Raw genomic sequence first — 23,545 nt, 5'->3', positions numbered from 1 at the left:
TTTGAATTGAATTAATATTTGCCATATTATTATAGTTAAGACTTAGATAAGAGATTTTCTCTCCAACAACTATTATTAAGTAAATATGAAATAAAACTTTGAAAAATAGATAGAATGATCAATGACAATAATTTCACTAAAATGGTTTATTTAATGACTAATCCATAGTCGAATTTATAATCATTGCCCATTCTCTATTTTGATCCCTTTGGCCCGCATTGCTTCATCATCAGCTGGACTCACCTTATTTTCTTGCAATTTAGGTTTCTCTTGCGCAGTCTCTTCATTTATATTACTTATATTTTCCACCACATTCATTCCACAATTTTCGGCACTTTGTATTTTATCAGTTTTTATAGAACCATTTTTATTTTCAAAGTCATTACACACAGTTTGCTCTTGCGACATCAATCTATCACTTTTAACATCTTCAGATGTTGGCATTTCATTAGTATTATTCAAATTCACCTTTGCTTCTGGGGTATCAACATTTTCCTTCATACCATGCACAGAACTTGTCTGTTGTGTTTGATAATTATTTTCTACAGAATTCATTTTATATGGCTCAGAAGTTTTAACATAGTTACTAGCTACTGAACTGGGTGTTTGACCCAACTTTGATACAGAACTACTCATTGAAATTGTTAAGTTATTAGTGTTCATCAATGACGTATGATCTGGAACTTTTAAATCCAGGGAAATTGGATTGTGATCATTATTGCTACTATTGTTACCCATTGCCTCATTAGATTTATAAATCTGGTTATGTGAATTGCTGCCATTTCCAGGAAGTGATACGTTGGTACTTATATTGCTACTAGAATGTAAATTCAATACTCTGGATTGCATAGGACTTGTCGACACTTGAGAAGGTGTGTACAAAGATTGATGATGTGAAATGTTAGGAACACTAGAAGTCTGTGCTTGACTACTGGAACTTGAAGAAACACTCAGTACTGTTGGTGATGATGGTTTAGATATTGAAGGCAACCCGGCTAGAGGATTTAGACTCATCTGACTTGTATGCTGAGTCGTTAAATTACTACTTCCATATTGAGGCTGTGATAGAGAAAGAGGAATGCTAACAGGCACTGGACTTATATGGTGCTGGCCAGGATATGTGGATATGACTGGTGACTGAGACACACGACTGGAACTAGTGACTCTAGTGGATAAATGTGGGGAAGAAGGTGGGTGATAAGGATGAGGACTTAATGAGTGCATTCCGCCATGCATAACAAGAGGGCTCTGAGGCGGTCGAAGACCCATAGGTAAAGGGGGTAATAAATGAGGCGGTATATGAGATAATAATCCTCCCATACGACCGCCTAATGCACTGCCGTACATGTGCGCTAAAGAAGGCGGTATGTGAGCAAGCCGGTCACGTTCTTCGCGTTCTCGTTGCGACTGCAATTGTTGCATTTGCTGCTGCAGCTGCTGCTGTTGTTGTTGCTGTTGCTGCTGTTGACGCTCCTTTTCGCGTTCCCGTTCTTTCTCCTTCTCACGTTCTCGTTCCCTCTCTCTAGCTGCAGCAGCCTCTTCTTCACGAGCAGCTATTCTTGCTCTATGTTCCTCTTCTAGTTTAATTCTGGCAAGTATAACAAATAACGATTAAAGTCAGAAATAAGAATATAATTATTAAATATATTTAAAGAAAGAATACAATGAGCATAATTACAATTTTTCTGTAATAAATCTAACCTTTCGTGCATGGCTGGCATTAGTCCTAATGCGCCGTAGTACGGGGCGTATGGTGAGGGAGGTGGTGGAGCAAGCGAAGGGTAAAGAGGCGTACGAAACATGCTCTGCATTCGTTCCAAATAGAGTTGCTCTTCGAGACGATATTGCAAGGCGGCTGCTGATGAAGGAAATAAGCCAGGAGCGCCCGTCGCAGCAGCGTACGATGCGGCGGCTGCTGCGTATGAAGCTGGATCGAGGCCGAAAGCTGCAGCAGCCGCGCATGCTGCCGCTGCGCTTGATGGTGACTGAGATGTGTGTGCTAACCTGAAGAAAAAACATTATTTATATAGAAACTCAATTTTATTATATATGAATTATTTATCCGCTTATTTCACAAAAAGAAAATCTGACTCATGTTATCTTCACTCACTGTGGAATAGTGGAAAAAATTCTAGTTGATTAAAAATAGAAACTAAATAAAATATAAAAACCTTTCATCAGGTCTATATGGTTGAAAACCACTTCGTCCCATAAGCTGATCCGGAGGAGGCGGCGGTTGCAAGGTTGATGTCGGTGCTGATAAACGTGGGATTTTCTCAGGGGGAGGCGTAGCATTCGCTGTAATGAACAAGCGGTGAGTTTTCCGGAATGAATCATGTTTTTTAATGACCGACAACCCGTTCAATAAAAACAAATTCTTCAGCAAATACACATACACAAACAGCTTATAACTGTATGAAAATATGAATTAACACATACTTCGTTTTGCCTTAGGGTCATCCTCTTTATCCGGTCCCGCCTGGTTAGCCAGTTTTCGTAGCATTCCCGCAAACGACCTACCAGGAGTCCCAGATGAAGCCGCAGCGGCAGCAGCGCTGTTTATAGCGGCTGCGGATGAGGTACCAGTAGCTGACACACTGCCATGCTGCCCTGCTGGCGCTGGACTAGAGCCAGTTCTTTTACTGCCTACCTTTGTCGTTTGAACTGCAAAAGAAACATGATTGAAAACATGTACTTCGAATTATATCATTAACAACATATACTGTCACCATTTTAGCAGTCATTTTAGAAAAAAAAACATGTAAATAATATTTTACATAAAGTCAATTAAATCAATGAATCAAACGAATGCTAAAACTTTTCTTTGCGAACAGAACAACTACTAACATGAATATCAAATTATTATCAGAAATTACCGCTAAGCCAATTTCTTAAAAAATATTTGTTTTATAAAAAATGTATAAATTTAGATGCAAATAGAAATTTCTCAATTCGACCCGAATGATTCGTTCTTGTAATCCTAAAGGTAAGTGCTTGGTGAAAAGAACTCCACCAGTCATCTTGTCGTTGAGAATAATACTAACTAAAGCCAACAATATTTGAAAAATATCAGAATATATACAGAACAGTTTGAAAAGTGCTGGCATATCAACTGGCGGAATAAATTAGGCGATAGACGATAGGGTGATTTAGGCCGATCAAGAGCGGGAAAGAGGGGGAAAGAGGGGGCGAGTGGCACTCTGTGGGGTCACGAGGTGGCGGAAAGGTAGTCAATGCGCGCGCGGTATGTGTTCCTAATAGTTATCAAGATTTCACAGAGTTGACACCCGTGCCGGGCTGCATGTATGAGAGTGCTGTACAAACGGCACACGGCGCCGGTATTGACCGCATCACTTTGCAAACACGCCAGAAATTTAAGGGGGGCTGCTTGCTTTCGACATGGAAGACAAACGTCATCCCTTCAGAAAATTATCAATAAATACTATAATATATATATATATATATATTATATATATACATTATTAATTTGGAAATATGAACAAACAACACTCTTTTTTAACTATTTTATTTGTTGTTCGAAATTTCGAACAACGTGTAACGGATAACACATATTGCTAATTTAGGTTTCCATATTTTAAATTTTAAATTATAACACACTGATAATGACAAACCTAGTCTCGAAACATTTGTAAAAATTATTATTTAATATAATAGTGCAAAAAAGAGTGTTGTTTGTTCATATTTCGAAATTAATATCTATTATCCACTCAGAACACATTTGTTATATTTATATATATCAAAATTAAAATATATTTAATGTTCACATTTGTGTTAAAAGAGTCTGATAATCAAGCATGCATCAATAAAAATCTGTATTTTTTTTTAATGCAAATTTGTCATTCAGTGGAACTTACAAAATTATTGTATTAAATTTAAATCATCATTCAATAAGAGGACAACACCAATAAAAGGAGAATAGTTAATAAAAATAGAAGTATTAAAATAATTCTCTCAAAAGTTTATACATCTTATAAAATCTCAAATAAAATAGTACTGCAAAAGATTGTTTGCAGTTATGATTTGTTTGTTTAGTGATCTAGTTAACAATAAGTGCTAAATTGTTATAGCAATTTATTAATTATGCTTGATGTACAAAGGACACGTTTAAAAGTTATTTTAAAGAAGTTGTAATTTTAAATTATCAAGAATTACAAACAATAATCTATACTATATTCTTAAAGTATTTTTAAAATCTTCAGCCTTTCCTTCATTAAAATCTCCTAAATAATTTAATGTGAAGTATATTTTGAAACCTATAAATTTTATTTAGATTCCAATATCCCCATCGCAAGTCATACAAATCCTGTATTCTTAACAAAGATATTCTTCCAATCAAATACTTAACAAATACAAGCTAATTTGGACTACAAAGGAAATTGAACACCACTGCGACGATATTGGTAGAACCATGGCGAACGGGCGGGACGGTGACTCGCTCTTCTATCAAGAAGATGAGAAAATCATGCGCAATAGTGTTTATGCATCTCTCCTCAGTCCCACCATATTGTTTCTGAAACAGAAGATTCCACAGTGCTTTCGTTCCAAACCGCACTGCCACTCGTATGAAAATCATGCGCCCAACTGGTGACTAGTAAATCATGCGGCTGACCGCGATCTCGAGAAGGGTATCACACCGTGCCGTGCGAGCCCAATTTGTAAAATTGCCCTTAGATGAACCTAATTGATACTTTGTGCTCGAAGTCACCAGTGGCTACAGATATCTTGGTTGGGAAATGAAATAATCATTTTCAAAGAACCTTCGAAACAGTAGCAGTTTCAAGTATAGTTCTAGTTTCTCTATTGTTGCAAGATCTCCTTTTTTGGCACTCAAATTCGTTTAGTCAAATTTTGGAACGAACTTCACTTTTTACTTGTCAAATCTTAAATTAAAATCTTGTTATCAATTATATTTCCTTAATTTATCATACACATATTGTAATTAACTTCCCGTAGGGTAAGTTATTGTAATGGGCCGAAAATCGGAATTGAAAATTTTTACATTTCTCGACTGATTTTTTTTTTCAAATAATTTCAACTCTGCAATTCAGTTTATATGATTCTTATGAATATTAGACAATGTTACAATATTCTATTTGAAAACATTCAGTATTCCTCGAACATTCCGTTACGGTACGGGAAGTTCCAGCAATTTGCCTTAAGGCACGATGCCATAATTGCCTCAAGATAGAATTCCACTTACAGCTAGTTTATGCTGATTTTATGTGTGGGTTGACTTGTTACATTTTCAACACTTCATGATATAGTTTGCCAATTTTTTTTCTTATAATTATTTTGAAATGTTACCATCAGTAAAAAGATATGTCCTCGTCAATCTTTTGAAATTTTAGGTCGCAAAATCACCCAACGTTAATAAAATATATATTATAAATTTACTTGTACTTTATCTACCATCTATCTATCAAATTTAAAGAATATAAAATAAAACTAAAAAAATATAATTATTTCAAAATAAATATTAATACTCCCACTGATAATATTTTGAACAATTTCATTTATATACATATAGCTTTATTATTATGGTAAAGGGTATTAATATCCACATGCAATTAAACCTGCAATATTAATATATAATTCTCATACATACCATTCATTTACTGATTGCCAAGATAATCAATATGAAAATGATTTACATTCTATTACCGAAATATTCATCAGCTCATCCGTACAAAATGAGAATTCCATTTATGTAACCTTATATTTTCATTAAAACAACTTGAGAATAAAATATCCGTATAATTTTATGTATATTCATCGATTTGTAATTTTAATTGATGCAAATAAAAATAACTAGTTAAATGTCATGACTTTGTCGAAATTTTATAATATACATGATATTTCTTCTTTTCATCACCTTGTTGCCATCTAGTAAGTACAAACTTATTCTAACTTAAAAATAAAACGTAAATAGAACTTCCGAAACAACAAACTGAATGGAAATAATTATCATCCTTTATGATCGTCGATAAATATCTTACCAGCAATGGGATGGCCCGCGCTTACGGGCAATTGCAGCCTGGCTCCCCAATCCATCTCTGGAAAGAATTCTCTCCCTGAATTTACACAGTAAACGAACCACTACTATAGTTCCGTTTAAACCTTAGTTTGCATGAAGCACACATTACTGGTGTAATATATTGTATCTACATCTCGAGCACCAATCGCAGTATTCCCAATTTCAAATCACAAGTTTCACAACTTTTCGAAACTACGCATATCACAGATTGAATATGTAAAAATATAACACTGATATATCACCTTTCACAAGGAACATACTACTTCACAAGTGATAATCCACAATAATCTAACTTGCGCCTGAAGAGGAACGAACATGGATAAATTGAACATCAGATAAATTCAAGAAGTTTGGAAAAGTTGAGGAATGAAAAATGAGAATAAGATTAATATAGGTTTATAGAAACAAATGTTTTAGAACTTTAAATCCGCTTTTTGCCGAGTTTTAGATATTTTTTCTCAAAATTAAAATCAATTTAACGTATTACATTAACTGCGATGAATTTGTTAATACCAATTTCAGTAATAAAAATCGCATGATTTTATCATTTATGATATAATTACTTAAATGATATATTCTTTTCAATTGAAAAATAAAATTGCATATTTCACATCCTATTTTATATGTTTTATAATTATTTTATAAGTTCGCAAGCTCCAAAAATCCATGTAATAAATATTCAAACAAGAATATTACTTATTTTAAAACCTGCTATATAAACGGCCATTATTTTTTCCCACACTTATATACCCGGATCAAGTTATATATAGTTAACTACAGCTAAATGAAAACTTCGTTGCGTAAAAAAAAAAACTAGAAAAACTTTGGTGACATCTTCTTGTAAAAAAGCATGTAAAGAATTGATTGTTAATATACTTTGAAATATATATTGATCTATTGCTTTTGTTTATTTTTATTTAAAAAAATATTTTTACATATGAACTTTTAACATGACAATAATCAGCAAAACTTTGGTAAATAATAAATTTCGTATGTTTAAATTAGTGATGTGCCAAGTCGAATCAAGTGATTCGAATCATTCGAATCAAGCCTTTAACGACTTGATTCGAATCAGATTTTACTTGATTCGAATCAACTCGTATCAAGCGCGAAATATTTACTGTGATAAAATATGTGTGAACACAAATTTTCATAAATATAAAAAAAATGTTTTAATTAATTCAATATTATAATAATATAAATAATAATAATAATAAATTATAAAAATAATAATATAAATATAAAAAATAAATCTTGAATTAAATCATGCGAGTCACCCGCCTTTAATACGCTTAAATGTATCACCCGACTCCAATTTATATGACTTTAACCGCATTCAAGTCGATATGAATTGATTCGAGTTCCTATGACTCAAACCGACTTATCCCGACTTCAAGTCGTTATGAATTAATTCGAGTTCCTATGACTCAAACCGACTTATCCCGACTTCAAGTCGTTATGAATTGATTCGAGTTCCTATGACTCAAACCGACTTATCCCGACTTCAAGTCGGTATGAATTTATCCGAGTTCATATGACTCAAACTGAATCATACCGACTTGAGTTCGAAACATGTGTCCGCGTTTCAGCGTATCGACTTATCGAGATGCTGTGCGTATGGGTCTTGAGTGTTTGTTTATTTTTGACTAAGCGCTGAGAGCAAATTTGTTCATGAAATATCAAAAACTCATTTAGATAATAAATACGCGATTTAGATTTTAATTATTATCAAAATAAACTACACAACGAGTTTTATACACATACAAAATTATTATATTTTAATTATGCAAGTAATGGCAAATTCACACAAATGAAATAATATCAATCTTTACAGTAGTGGATTGAATTTTAAGTCATTCGTAAGACGTTAGATTCAGCTCCCTGTTTAGATTAGATCTAAACAATCAATAATATACACATGCATTCGTTCAACGTAAGATTAAGAATATTGTTTTATATGCTTTACTGTAAATTCACTTGAAAGATTAGTTATATTTGTAGCTAGTTTATTATTATATATATAGTATAAATGTATTCATCTCTGCAATTTTTGGAATTAATTGCTTACTAAATTAATTATTTCACTTATAAAATTATTAAAATGATATTATTTCTTCTCTTAAATTATAATTGTTCATATATGAACTTGATTCGAATTGATTCGAATCATGATTCGAATCAGGTTTTTTTCTGATTCGAATCACTCGAATCAGGAAATTTTCGAGTCGGCACATCACTAGTTTAAATCAATTTCTAATACTCCTTCTTCCAAAGGTATCTTGGTGTGTACACTTGCAGATTTTTTGGTTTTTATAACTTTGAAATCGCTGTTCATTCGCTTGCATTTACTTTTATTAGTAAAAATGTTATAAAAAAATAATTTTGCATATGCATTACAAGTTCAATCATTTTATAGTTGTAATTTGATTAGTCCGTAGAAAGAAATAATAAATTATATAAACAAAACAATTAATTCCAAATTTTCCTTCCAATGGTGACTTATAGAGCTTCGAAATAGTAGGAATGTAATATACATACTTTAATTTTTCATATCCTTTGTATAATATATAATATAAAAAAATAAATCTTTTTTCCAAAATAATTATTTTTACAAGTTCAGTTATTTTATCGTTGTAATTTAATTAGTCCGTGGATAGTAATAATAAATTACATAAATTTTCCTTCCAATGGTGACTTATACAGAGAGCTTCGAAATCGTAGGAATGTGATATACTTTAATTTTTCATATCCTCTGTATAACTGAATGAACCATAGTGTTTGAACAATGCAAAGTTCTTTGTCATTTAAAATGTTTTGCCATAGGCAAATTGTTATCAAAATAAATCGGTACATATAGCTACCACCGGATGCATGCATATCCCCTAACAGTCACCCTAGTCGTGTAAACCTATCCCAACATACGGCGGTATCAAGCGTTCAGTGAACATTTTTATTAAAAATCAATGCTGCAGGTCTCGGCAGACTCGCGTACTAGCTAAAACTCTACATCGCATTTGTACTGCAAAAATGCAAAACTTCTTTTGATGCAAGCGATCATTCGATTTAACTCATCCAAATATCTATCTATACATGATATGTTCTCATGAAATCTTCAATATTTTATGGCCCATTAGTTTTTGACATTGGATATGGCCAACTAAAATTCTATCAAAATCCTATACTTTCTCATTTTGATTCTAGAATGATATTTTGATTCAATATAAGAATTAACCACTTTTTCTTGGTACTTTAATATGTTATGAACAATGCAGTAAAATACCAGAAGTAATGCGCAAAGAACATTCGTAATAAAATATCATTAAAATGTGAAATATAGTAAGGTGACCATATTTTTTCAACTTAAAACCGGGACGGTGGATGTAATTTAAAATAACAAATACAATTTAGAATGCAATAAAAGTCTGTATCTTTAAATGAATTTTTTTTTTAAAATCAGAAATACTGACTAAGAACTTCATTATTCGGTTATATGTTTTATTTATTTTATGTTTTAGAATCTAAGTTTTTTCAGCTTTCCAACTTATTAAAAAATTTTGTTCAATTTTCATCATAACCATTTCAAATTTTCTAATATTTGATGGGTAGTTGTAATTTTATTATCAAGTAAGAGCAAGATTCAACTTAGACCCCTACTTTTCAAAATTGCGGTCTAATCTGGGCCAAAAGATCTAAATCCGTGATAAATATTGCTTTTAGAAAAACTCGGGACAAATGGTAGAAACCCTGGACGTAATATAAGTTTTCTTAAAAAAAATTTGGAATATTTTATGGCGAAGCAATACCAAGTAATGAATTATTTTAAGATTTCCAAGATATGAATCATGAGTTTTTCGCTACGATTTAAAAAATTCTTGATGAAAGGATCAGTGGAAGGCTTACAAAGCCAAATTTGAGCAATATCTTTTCGAGACTTTGTTTATTTTAACTTGATTCGATACCCGATAAATTGCCATATATCATTTATTTGTGAAATTCTGAACATATGCTTAAATTCTACCTTATTGTTTTGCGAGAATTACTCCTTACTAAATTTTGTCTATGAAAATCTAGTCCCTATTTCATCTATAAAAATAAGAAGGAAAGTTGACACATATTCGTATAGATTCTGCAATTTTGCATATGTAATAAATTTTATCAGGTCTTTTATTTAGTACGTATTTCTAACACATCAACCACACGCCATGGTTTAATTTAATTATTAATTCTGTCACTTACAACTATTATTCGTTATATTGAAAAGTTTTTATCGCAAGAAGAAATCCCAAAATTTAAACTATAAACTGTTAATTTATATAAAATTAGACGACACGAAAATGCTAGTGAAATTAATTTAAATAATCGACAATAAACAAGATTTGTGACATTAATTGAAGATATATTATAAGTAATCATCTTGTTTAGTTTAAAACAGATTTACTCAAAAATAATATTGACAAAGTTTTACGTTAAAACAAGATTATTCAGTTATATTACCCTTAATATAACAATTATTATAATTTAAATCATACATGTGTTTTTCTATCACAGATACAAATATGTGCATTTGCATAATGCTGCCTATAGCAAAGTTAATAAAGTACAAAATATTCATTATTATAAAAAGTTATAAATATGTCTCATATCACATAAAATTTACATATGTTTTGTATTTGTGTATCGATTGAAGTCTAACAAAAACGTCAAAACAAATCGAGCCATTGATAAACTGTTTATGACACGTGCTAACATATTGGAAGTTTTATTATTCAATCGGAAATAGTACCACTCGTACGTTATACGAAAGAAAACTTAATACAATATGTCCTTCCCCAAAATCACGTACCAGAAATAGCATCACATCTGTTCCTTTGAAATACGAGTAGATTGGTAGACATTACCTACGAGAGTCGAACTAGACCGTAACCGATTCGGTTTCAACAATGTCATAATAAATGATCTTTTATAGTAAGTGTTTTTTAGATAACTTCTACTTGTTACATAGAAATATCGAGTTTTTATTACTTTTTGAATAACTCATAATAAATGACAAAAGTAAATGAAAATAAGACATTTGTGGATCATTATCCTTCCTTATTTTTATATATAGTTGATAACATAGTTGATAGTTGATCAACATCAAACATGGTACGCCTAACTGCAATTGAATTCTAGAACAAACTTATTGTGATCCAATCATAAGCGATAATAATTAGAGGTGGAAATGATTTAAGATTGTTTCAATTATTAATATACGCGAATTTGGTTAATGTTTGTATTTTACAAAAGAATCAGCTTATGATCGAATAATGCACTAAACTGATTTTATCGTTACAAAACCGTATAGAGCAAATTGGCTTTCGCAGCTATAAAAGCTTTAAACACTTCGATAGTTCAGTAATATTTTCTATGATGGAAGTCAGTTCAAAACATCTTTTCAGTATATAAAATGCCAATGTTGTCAAGACTTTGGTAGATTTACTATGATTTTAGATTTTTATACGAATTTTTTAAAAAAAAGATAATTAGTTATGTCTGTTATATCTATATGTTATAGGTTTTGTATAGATTAGCTTTGAAGAAAGCAAATTTTGAGTTATAAAATATACACTTCATACACAGTTGTTTTAAATTATTAGTTCATATTTACTTAGAAAATACTGCATTGTTTATAAATTAATATTTAATAAATAATACATTTGCGTCACCAAATACGCTAATATGAATTGACGTACTAACAATACTTAAATAGCAAAAATAAATTAATTATAAATAAATAAAGAATTTCAATTAGATTTGCTGCAACGTACACCACAGCATATCTAGAAATTATTAATTCAAAATTAATTGCCCTTTTCGCATGAATTGTTGATTTTGTTTTATTATATCTACATATAATGTTCTCTATATAAAGTAGTTTGTGTGATTCATAGTTATTTTTCAAATTATAATCCAATCAATCATCCTAGAAACATACAACACTCGGATTTATAGTTAATCACAAAAGGCACGCGCTTTGTATAAAAGCCGATTATTCTCAGCTTCTGGATTAACCATGAAAGCGGATTATATCTTTATTGTGTCATGTCATTCCTTAGACAAATTCCTAAAAGATAATAGATTGAGGAAAATTTAAAAAAGTAAATGTTTAAAATAATTTATCATAGTAAAATATTGATCAATTATCATTATTATTTTAAATAATTGTTGTAATTAGTCAGATATATAAATGTCATTTCTTTTAAAGATATGAATTTTAATTTTCATGTTTAATTCACACTAAATGTATAAATATCAGTATTATATTTTATTCGTTTAAAATTAAATTCAAGATAATTGATTATTGATTAGTATTGGAGTAGTAAATTACTTGTTTCTCTTTGATACTTGCTTTAGGATTTCCTTAGATTAAACCTTAATTGTTGAACAATTAGATATATTTAGTTTAAACCGTTTTGAATTTTATTCATTATCATCGCCTTCCAAAATATAAAACATTTATGTGTGTAAATTCGTTTTAATTTGTAACACAGATCCGTATATAAAATTAAATGTTAAAATAAGATAAATGTAATACTAAGAGCTCTGCAAAATGTGGACAAAAATAATAATTTACCGTAGGGTAAGTTATACTAATCGCAAAAACTTTGCGTTCTATTACAATGAAAACATTTTGCTTGTGATGAAGGTGTGAAGGCATGATCAGATTTTGAGGAAAGCAAGTCCAGCTGATTTAAAATTTGAAGGAAAAAAAAATTTCAAAACTTCAAAAAAATTCTTTCTTAAAAAAATATCGAAAATGATTTGTATTTTATTTTAATTCTATCTAAAGTTTTAAAGCCCCATTATATAGTTGAAATAAATTATTTTAACTTCGTAATTCAGCTGAAGCTAGGTTCTAAGAAATATGAAATAAGACCCATCATTCCAACCCGGCTTGATTAGATTCTGTTTATTTACTTTCCTTATTTAAAGTCTTCTAATATATAAGGTCTTATATTTTGTTCAAAAAGGCAAAAAATAAATGATATAGTATTCATAATAACGTATTTAAAAATATTTAAAACAATAGTTATTAATCATTGATCAATCCTTATTGAATATTGATTCATATGATTTTTCAAATGCTTAATAACGGTACTGGAAGTTCCAACAATTTGCCTTAAGGTCATGCACCACTGGTTATTTTATTTATTCATAAGCACCTAAACGCAAAAAAGTGTGAATCCAAAGATATCAATTATTACACCTGCATCTAAAATAAAATCCAGCGACTACGTTTTTCTACCGTTCATGTATTTACCGATAACAAGCGTAGCGAAACGCCTGAAACCATTGTTAACACGAATCTACGCCAACATAAAGCTACGACACTATCGCGCGATCATTCACTTAACATCACATATAACCGCGATCACGAAACAGAATTTCACACACGTAAGCCCCACTGAGTTTATCGAAATTCACTATGATGGTAATATTTGAATATCCCAGAATAATAACGTTCAAAAGTAAATATTGATCCAAATTCAAGGGATTAATAATTCAAGATGTTTAATAATAATTAATTAGTCGTTCGTTAGGGAAGTCACGCGGATCGACGACGGAACATCACGCGGCCACCCTTAAGGACATACTGACGCGCACGTTATTGTGTTTGTACGGAAGCTCTAAACTGCTCTGAATCATGCAAGAACAAAGAACGGCTTGTGGGAGAGAATTTTCCGAAACGGGAGAACCGGAGAACGGAAGATTATTTGATATATACGATGCGCTCGATCTTTTTACAGAACTAGCTGTAAGTGGAATTCTGTCTTAAGGCAATTAAGGCATCGTGCCTTAAGGCAAATTGCTGGAACTTCCCGTACCAAAAATTATTATTTTTTGAAAAAAAATTACTTCGAAAAAATAAGATTTTTGACAAACAATTAGACAAAACTTTACTTTTTTTTTATTATTTTTTTTTTAATTTTTTCTTTTTTGAAAAAAATGTTTTGTTTATTTTGACATATTTTGAAAGATCTAAACTTTTTTTCAAAGCAAATGTACTGCTTTAACTGCATAAAGACGAAATATCAAACCGCGTAAGCGCAGCGTCGACGTCTAACGCGTAAACATTGGTACGGAACCCATAGGAATGTAAACCAAAATTATACTTATTGTTAAAATATCTGATAAATTGATGTGCATATGTCTAATGATCATTTTTGACCGCCAAATGGCTTTTTTTTACTTTTTTCATTAGATCTCCGAAACCGCTAGACCTGCCTTTATGAAAATTTGATCGGTTCTTCACCTTGTCAATACAAGTAAAATGTTTTTTGAATTATTAAAATCGGACGCTCCGTTCTCTTAAAAACTGAGTTACCGTTTTCGGCACTTTTTGCCCCGTATCTTCGGAACGGCTAGACCTGACTTCGCCAAAAACTAATCAGCACGTGTCCTTATCAATACGAATCGAATGTTTTTTAAATTATTCAAATCGGTTGATCGGTGTTCCCGAAATCGTCGACGAAAATTTGTATCCGCATATACATACACACGCGCACACACACACACACATCCATTTTTTCTAAGGTATGCCAAAATATTCAGAAACCTTTGAAACGTCGAGAAATGCAAAAATTTTCATTTTCGATTTTTTTGCGATAGTAATTTTGCCCTACGGGAAGTTAAATATTATTACCCAGTATTTTATCGTTTCAATAATCTTTAATGAACATTTGAAATATTTTAATATTAACAGAAATCCTATTGTAACCTCTTCAATATTTCAATGGAACAAAAATTAATTTCTTGAGTAATTAAAATGAGAGCATTACGTACCTATGAATTTCAAAAACGTTCAAAATTATCCACAAATTTATTAATAATCGTGCACGATTTCACAAAATTATTAATAACCGTGCAGAAACAAATAGGTGAATCAACCAACAGGTGCAAATATACAAATATTACAAAATTATTAGATAAATATTCGCACGAACTTTTTAAAGCCCGATTGCATCGAGTACACATTCCATTCTTTAACATAATAGACGTCTTAAATTTAATGTTTTTAATTTGAAATATCTTTATGTTGCAAAGGTTTCTGAATAATTTGTCATGATCAACTGATTTAAGTTATTCCAGAAGCATTCGATTTCTATTAATTGGGAGACGTGCTGCTTAGTTTTTGTCAAAATCAGGTCAAATCGTTTCGAAGATACAAGGCAAAAATGGCAATTCAGTTTTTGAGAGAGCGGAGTACCTATCCAATTTGAATGATTCAAAAAATATTTCACTTTCATTGACGATATGAAAAATTGATTAAATTTTGGAAAAGGCAGGTCCAGCAGTTTCGGAGATCCAATAGAAAAAATTTAAAAAATGTCATTTGGCAGTCAAATATCATTAAACACATCAAATTGTCAGATATTATATAGAGATTTTAATAATAAGTACAAATGTTGTTTACATTTCTATGAGTTCAACAGCAAGATTTATAATGTTTATCCGTAGAAAGTTTGAAATGTTAAAAAAAAACTAGATTTAAAAAAAAAAATAGGACAGTTCTAGCAGTTTCGGAGATCTAATAGAAAAAATTTAAAAAATGTCATTTGGCAGTCAAATATCATTAAACACATCAAATTGTCAGATATTATATAGAGATTTTAATAATAAGTATTAATGTTGTTTACATTTCTATGAGTTCAATAGTAAGATTTATAATGTTTATCCGTAGAAAGTTTGAAATGTTAAAAAAAACTAAATTAAAAAAAAAAATAGGACAGTTCCAGCAGTTTCGGAGATCTAATAGAAAAAATTTAAAAAATGTCATTTGGCAGTCAAATATCATTAAACACATCAAATTGTCAGATATTATATAGAGATTTTAATAATAAGTATTAATGTTGTTTACATTTCTATGAGTTCAATAGCAAAATTTATAATGTTTATCCGTAGAAAGTTTGAAATGTTAAAAAAAAACTAGATTAAAAAAAAAATCAGGACAGGTCCAGCAGTTTCGGAGATCTAATAGAAAAAATTTAAAAAATGTCATTTGGCAGTCAAATATCATTAAACACATCAAATTGTCAGATATTATATAGAGATTTTAATAATAAGTATTAATGTTGTTTACATTTCTATGAGTTCCATAGCAAGATTTATAATGTTTATCCGTCGAAATTTTGAAATATAAAAAAAAAAAACATTTTTCAACCAATTTCCAAACTCTCAAAAAAATTTTTTTTTCAAAATATTCAATGAATATTAAAGCTTATAAAAAATATGTTAAGGAAGTTCCAACAATTCAAGGAATAATGCCATACACTAGCAGTTTTAACTAAAACCAAATTTTGTTCCGAAATTTTAGTCTATCAAGTCTGTTCCAAAGCGTCGTGCATCATTGTTGAGTGCGCGCGCGCCTTCTGACACATCTCTCGTTTCTTTAATACACTCATTTCCACCAGCGATTTACTAATATTTCTTTGTTCTGTCCTCATAAGGGATTACTAAATTGTTAATGCTCCCTTCTCCGTTACAAATAAGGGGAAGTATTATTCGTCGTCGATGACGTAGAAAACAGTTGGGGGCGGTAAAAATGGACAGAGGTAACTAAAAACGTTACAAAAACGATTCAGACGCATTTAATGGAACTTTGATTACGTATATTGCTTTCGTTGTTCCAATTTACTTATTTTAAATCATAAAGGTCAGCGCGGTAATAAAAAGTATTATTTAATCTAAAGCCTTATGATAAAAAAATTACATGTAAGTTTCAGCAGCGGAATCAAACACAAAACCAATAAAGGCCCGATAAACTATTGTAAAACTCAAAATCAGCATTTCAAATAAATATTAATTTAAAAAATATATCCTCATTCTTAAATTTTTTCGAATTGTTCAAGTCTCTGTACATCTTCAAACAACATCCGAGAGGCTTTTGGAACTGCGTATGTATTTAGATTCTAAACTTTTTTAAACGCACGTAAGCTAAAGCTTATTGAGAGAATCATATTTGACGCGGCTACAAATATTTAGATAAAATTTGAATGTACATCTTAAATTTAAATATTTCTTCATTTAGAAGTTTTTATATTTTCAAAGCACAGCTGCTAAAAAATATCTGTAACCACAATATTCCATAAAATTAAATAATATTTCACACACACATGTTTCTTAATCAATTTGTTATATGCATTCTTTTCGATTTCCTTATTACACTTAGTATTATCTATTATGTTAAAAACAAATCGGAAATGAATTTCAATAATTATATAATTTAACGTACTGAAGACCTTGTAATTTCGCCTATTGTACACATTAATCATGATACTACTACTAGCTCTATAAATTGCTAGACTCACCTGCATCAGCTGGTGAACCAAAAGTCCTATTAGTATTCTTCTTATCACTGGAGTATTGTTTGTCGCTAATAGCAGATTTATCATTGATCCCATGCTTTGGTGAACAGTTTTTACGAATTGGCCTTATGGGCGCTGGAGCCTATAATTAAATGATTGTTCAAAGTTATATGAAGTCAATATTTGCGAGTCAAAATTTAGAGCATTATACTGACCACTTTATCAGATCTTTCACCACTTGGTAACCTTGCAACTGCTACATCTGCACTATCTTCAGGTGGTGGTGGTTGAGGTACCCAATTATATTCTCTTTTCTCAGGCGGAACACCCCAGCGGTCGTAATCAGCAGCTTGTGTTCTGAAATTAATGAATTAATTCCTGTCATTAATCTATTGTATAAATAAAATGTAGTAAAATGTATATTTAAATGATTCATACTGAACATTTTTGTTGTAATATGTCAGCAAATTACATTTTCATTACATTCAATAAAATCATTGTCACTTTACATTAATGAACAAATTAATGGCATTTCATTGTATTTATATGGAAAAAATTGCTTCGAAATACGAGCAATTCGATACGCGAGCGAACGAAATAAACTAGTATGTCGGAGTACCTCTATATAATATAATTCCATCTTAATAATATCACAAACCTGAGACTTTCGTAACAATCCAAACACACCACCGCAAATTCCCCGTTTTCTAAAAGCAGGGCGCCTTCACATCGTCGCTGTGACAGAAACGGAAATTCTCGCATTGGTAGAGCTCGCACCCGTTTTCGATATGTAGTGATGCCACAAAGATGACATCGATAATCATGACAATTGTACTCTCTAGGCGACTGCTGATTTAGTGATTCAAATCTACTCAACAAAAAAAAACAATTATGTTATCACATATCTGAACCAATATTCAAATGTATATTTATATGTTTTACATTTTCCCAAAATGCATATTTTTCATTGTAGAATAAAGATATACAAGTAATATAAAAAATAAAATTTATACTATATCATATGAGATAAATAAATAAATAGTAATGCATAAAAATTTAAATGAAAAATTACCTTTTCCATTGACTCAACAATGTATGATAACAAAACGTACAAACTAAAGCACTACCATCAGGCCGAAGCTGTTCAGCGTTTGGCAAACCTTGGTGTGTAAGTAAGTGAGGAAAGTAAGGCGCCGAACCCTGTAAAAAAAACGGAATATAAGTATATAAACAGAATAATAAAAATGTAAATATATTATTAAATTAAATTTCACTTGCAATTTAAAACATGTATTGCAATGATTCAAATTTGCTTTTACCTGAGGTTTAGCATAGAGAACACGAGCCAATGTAAGATCAGAATGTAGACCACAAAGAAAGCAGTATATAGATGTGCAGGCAGCGCTACTGCTGACGGATGCAGTAGAAGGAGGTGTTGGAATTCCGCCTCGCTCTTTTAAATCTCCATTGTGACTTGAGCTGCTTGGGAGTGGTGATGGAATATTGTACCTGAAATTGAATTATTTAAGTTGAAAAATATATTCCAAAACAAAGTAAAATCGTGCAGAACAGATCAATTATTTTTAATAGTTTATAGTAATAATAATTATTTCAATCATTTAAATTATGACTATAATAAATTCTGACCCAATAAATAAATATTACAGATATTTAAAAATTGTTTGACTATTTTCTTCAACTAACCTTCTGTGCTCCAATGGAACTCTATCAGCATCCATACTCTCCCATTGTCTAGCCAAATGTTGAACACATCGTGAACAAGCCAAAACACGAGATTGAGATCCACTTTCTGGACCACGCAAACATGGAAAATGCATAGCATGCGAATTCATATATTCAGCTGTTGTTGACAACCATTCCATTGATGATGAAGGATATGATCCGGCACAAATATAACATCTATAAAAAAAATTTATATAATATAAAATATTAAATGGATATGTACTAGATATATAAAAAAAAATAAAGGTTTCAGAAAAAATTATCAATCCAGAAAATAAATTAATTTTACCTATAATGGCCATTGCCATTCTCAATAGCTTGAAATTGCTGTGGAGAATGTGGTCTGCTATTTATTCGATCATCTTTCCTCACAGGTTTTCCAGATTCATAAGGCTTAAACCTGCAAGACATAAATAATTATCATAAAATGCAAAAAATTATGAGAATACAAGTTTGTTCTTTGTCGCATAATCATTTCTTTAGTTTTTAGTGCAGATGAATAATAAACATATTTTAATGAGTAATGAAATATTGCGCTAAAATATGATAAATTCAAATGCTTTCATTTGTTTGTATGTATAATTATAGATATATGCATTCATAAACATTAATATATAAGGGGTTTTAAATATTGAACTAGTTACCTGACATGACTTGAATCTGATGCAGCTTGTGATTTATTAGAAGCTGGTGACCTTGGTCCCGAAGCGTTATCACCACCTTCTGCCATATTTTGATATTTAGTATTACAAGAAGAACATATCTGTACCATACCTGAAAAAAATAATAAAACAAAAATGTAGAATCTGCAAATTGTGTTTGCCAGAATATATAATTATATATCAAATTTTGACACAATTTCAATATGATATATCCATAAACGATCACAAATCATGTGAAAAAATATTATCATATCTATATATCTATGTATGTATATATATAAACACATATATACAACTTTTTACCTTGTGGACTGATTGGGCTGGCATTTTGGAATGGCTTCAAATTGTTAATAAAAGGAAAATAAGGTTCCCGTTCAGGATTGGCACAACAATAAACAAGTCGTAATGAAGAACTAGGACTGTCTACACCACAAGTATAACATACAAAGGCTGCTCTCTCTGTCACAGGCACTGCAGGTTTTCTTAATGTATAACGCCGTTCTGATTCAGAAACGCCTCGCACCTGGAACATAATATTAATTGGTAACAAAATTGTAGTTAAATTCATAATTTCAATATAAAGTAATGTAACAAACTACTAGAAAAACAAAGATTTATTATTAATGTTGCTGAACTAAAATTATTGTTAATTTACTTATTGCAATGAAAGTTACATTGTACTTATAAATGTATGAATATATGGAATAATGGTAGACTATATTTATAATAAAATGCAAAATTAGTTTTATAACTCACAACAAATGCATTCCATTGCTGCATTAGATGTTGAACACAAGGGGTACAAGCTTGTATAAGACCTCGTGGATCTTTAGGCCTCGATCTCGGCGGGCGTGGATGAGTTTCCCCAAAAATTGGAAAATAAGGTTGACCCCTAATACAAAAACAAAATTATTTATTAAAATTTCATATTTCCGGTAATTAAAATTATGTATTTCGAAAGAAAGATTTAAAATTAATGTAAATAAGAGCATTTGCACTAGTGTTTATGTTTGCAGATGAAGATAATAAATCATCACCTTACAGAATAATTATCATAAAATTTGACCAAACTAACTCAAATATTGATAATCATTACAAAGGCAGGCAAAAATAATGGCAAAAATAATAAAGTTGCAATAATATTTGGAGAATTTGAATATTTGTATAAAATCAAATCATGCAAAAATCTTACCGCTGTGGAGTATTATTTCTAGGTTCTCTTGTGCTTAATTCATTCAACGATCCTCTTCGATATTCGTCCCCACATACATAACAAACCTCTGTTACAGAATTTTTATCGGGCATAGATAAATCTAGAATATCAGCACCAGAAGTAGTAGTTGTTACTACAGCTGGAGGTGTGGCAGATGGATTGGCAGGTGGTGCTCGTATCACATTTCTTAAGTCTAAAGCCGAATCTCCCCCTTGGCTATTAGTTACCTTATCAGGAGATCTATGGGCTAATTTATCAGCAGGTACTTGAGGCTGTTGCAAATTAGGCGGCAGTTTATGCTTTAGTTGTGTAAAAGATAACTTAGGTATAAAATCATAAGAATTATTCCTTTGAGTTGATATTACAGAGAGATTTGTTACATTCTCCCGAGATAAAGGCCTCGAATGTGGTTTTGGCAATTTATTTTCTCGAGATTGGGGTCTACTATTGTCACTAGGCCTTGAAACAGTTGGAGGTAATCTGTGTTGGTACTGTTCATTTACAGTTGCATGTGGGGAAATAGCATTGCGATAAGCAAGATCATTGCCAGAAGAATTGGGTCGTCCATCATTTCTTTGATAAATATTATCTGCAGATGCAACTCTGAGTTCTTGTCTATATTGCTCTGGGCCCATGTAACTAGCTGGTTCATTCTGTGATAATGGTCGAGGTTGTTCATATCTGTCAAAGAAAAATACAAAAAACATCAATCAAAATAGATTATTTTCAATTATTAGATTCAACAAATTAGTTTCAATTGTTTCAAAGAGTTTTGGTTAAATATAAGAAACAAAGAATAATAATCGAGAGTATACATTATTTTACTAATAAAATTTACCTATAAGCATCATTCCGAGATGTCGGCCTTGATTTGTCATTATGTGCAGTAGATACTTGAGGAAAAGATTCTTCACGACTTGGAACTCTATGTGAATTATTACTTAAGGAGTGAGACACAGAACTTTGATGAACTAGATTTTCACTACTCAAACCTAAAACTTGTGCTGCATATTCTCCTTGCAGATTCATTTCAGCGCCTTAAAAATAATAATAATAATAATAAAATGTTAATTTTATGAATAATGGCAATTTATGATTTTATATATTTCAAAAGAGAATAAGCTTAAGAACGCTCCAGTCCACTAATTAAAATTTATTAATACAGAAAATGTTGCCAATATTAATTATTTGAAACTTAATGAAATAATTAGCAATATACTAACTAATAACTTAATATACAATACTGAATTAAAAAATGAAAGTGTCACTTGCTTACAAAAAAAACATAACAGTGTATGATGATTTTCACAGAATTAGATAAATTTATTTATTAAATAATAATGTTATTACCAGTAAAGCCTTTTCCATCAACTCGCTTCAACCAATAAAGCCTTTGAGAATGTGGTTTTCCTTCTCTCTCATAACAATCCCATTGTTGTTTCAATAAAGTATGACATAAAAAACAAGATCTAACAAGGCCATTACCATTGTTCAAATTATTATACCCCGGCGGTGTTTCATGACTCTCCAGAAAAGGAAAGTATGGCTCTGATGGATTATTTGGATTTGGTTTTATTCTTAAATATAATTCTTCATTGTGATTTTTAGAACCACAAACATAACAAATTTGTTCATTATCTATCGGCGGAGTAGGGTGATTTAGAACTGTTGGATGTGTCAATGTCATAGCAGATTGGGTAGTTATAGAATTCGAATGGCCCAGAGGTTGGGCTTGCTGTTGTGACTGTTGTTTTATATAGGCTTTAGCCTTTTCCATGGCACTCATCACTTACAGAAGCTAAAATAGTATATCAATCATTTACTTCCAAGTTAAATTGCGCAAATTATTGTCATTACATTTCATTGCAAAAACATATTTCATATCATAAAAAACTTGCAGTGACATAAAACATAACCTATTATATGAGCTATTTAGTACCAAAATCATTTTATCAACACCATAAATTATTTCATTAAACAAATAATTAGTTCTAACAAAATATTATAAAAGAATAAAATAACTGTAGAATAAACTTTGGTGTGCAATATAGGTGCGGCCTGTAAACATATTTAATTATAAGCAAGTTGTCAACCACAAATTTATTACAGCTTTTCATTATATAAATAATTTAATTTTTCAATAAGAACCAATTGTTTTAACTTCACATAAAACTAAAGCAAATATGCCAGAAAGACACATCCAGAGTAAATATGCACAAAGAATTGACAAAGTATTATAACACTTTTAGTAATAAATTGCCGCACTTACTTGTATAATACAAAATTTTATATACATAAATTTTACATTAGGTATATTGAAACATCACAGTAAATACACAATATTCTTATCTCTGTTCCTTGTAAATACCATCACTGTCTGGTAAGTTATTGCGTCCATGTTAACAATAATATTATACCTAGTATCACCATCAAAATAAAATTAACACCATTAATATGTATAAAGGCTCTCGGTAACATAGCATTGTGTAATTATTCGATAAATTATATGTAAGTAATATATGAATTA

At 30.7% G+C, this 23,545-nt stretch overlaps 1 protein-coding gene across 2 annotated transcripts; it reads right to left on the bottom strand.

The window, feature by feature from the left end:
* LOC113369944 lies at positions 1 to 23,545 on the bottom strand. Of its 2 annotated transcripts, none has more exons than XM_026610571.1 (18): positions 23,436 to 23,545; positions 22,369 to 22,816; positions 21,857 to 22,055; positions 20,998 to 21,699; positions 20,562 to 20,697; positions 20,109 to 20,328; positions 19,788 to 19,917; positions 19,433 to 19,543; positions 19,105 to 19,320; positions 18,720 to 18,909; positions 18,473 to 18,600; positions 18,059 to 18,268; positions 17,616 to 17,757; positions 17,404 to 17,542; positions 2,440 to 2,664; positions 2,172 to 2,298; positions 1,702 to 2,004; positions 1 to 1,588 (listed from the first exon to the last, which is right to left on the bottom strand). In XM_026610571.1, the coding sequence occupies exons 2-18, from the start codon at positions 22,802 to 22,804 to the stop codon at positions 181 to 183; spliced, it is 5,022 nt and encodes a 1,673-aa protein (XP_026466356.1). In that variant the 5' UTR covers positions 22,805 to 22,816; positions 23,436 to 23,545; the 3' UTR covers positions 1 to 180. The 2 variants fall into 2 exon arrangements, with proteins under 2 accessions (XP_026466356.1, XP_026466355.1); XM_026610570.1 differs by having other exon boundaries at positions 23,288 to 23,519.

This window comes from Ctenocephalides felis, unplaced genomic scaffold (assembly GCF_003426905.1).
Source record: "Ctenocephalides felis isolate EL2017-DRISC unplaced genomic scaffold, ASM342690v1 CF-g0.4_SCAFFOLD_01492, whole genome shotgun sequence".
NCBI lineage: Eukaryota > Metazoa > Arthropoda > Insecta > Siphonaptera > Pulicidae > Ctenocephalides > Ctenocephalides felis.
The sequence above is the reverse complement of the archived record's forward strand: the minus strand, read 5'-3'. Positions and strand labels throughout refer to the sequence as shown.

What these genes read in the sequence shown, in the direction of transcription:
- LOC113369944 (XM_026610571.1), bottom strand. Translation starts at nt 22,804, where the DNA reads ATGAGTGCCATGGAAAAGGCTAAAGCCTATATAAAACAACAGTCACAA. An exon ending in AGAAATAATACTCCACAGCG is followed by an intron (nt 20,698 to 20,997) that starts GTAAGATTTTTG and finishes TTTTTGTATTAG; the next exon opens with GGGTCAACCTTATTTTCCAA. An exon ending in TGACCCTAAGGCAAAACGAA is followed by an intron (nt 2,299 to 2,439) that starts GTATGTGTTAAT and finishes TGTTCATTACAG; the next exon opens with CGAATGCTACGCCTCCCCCT.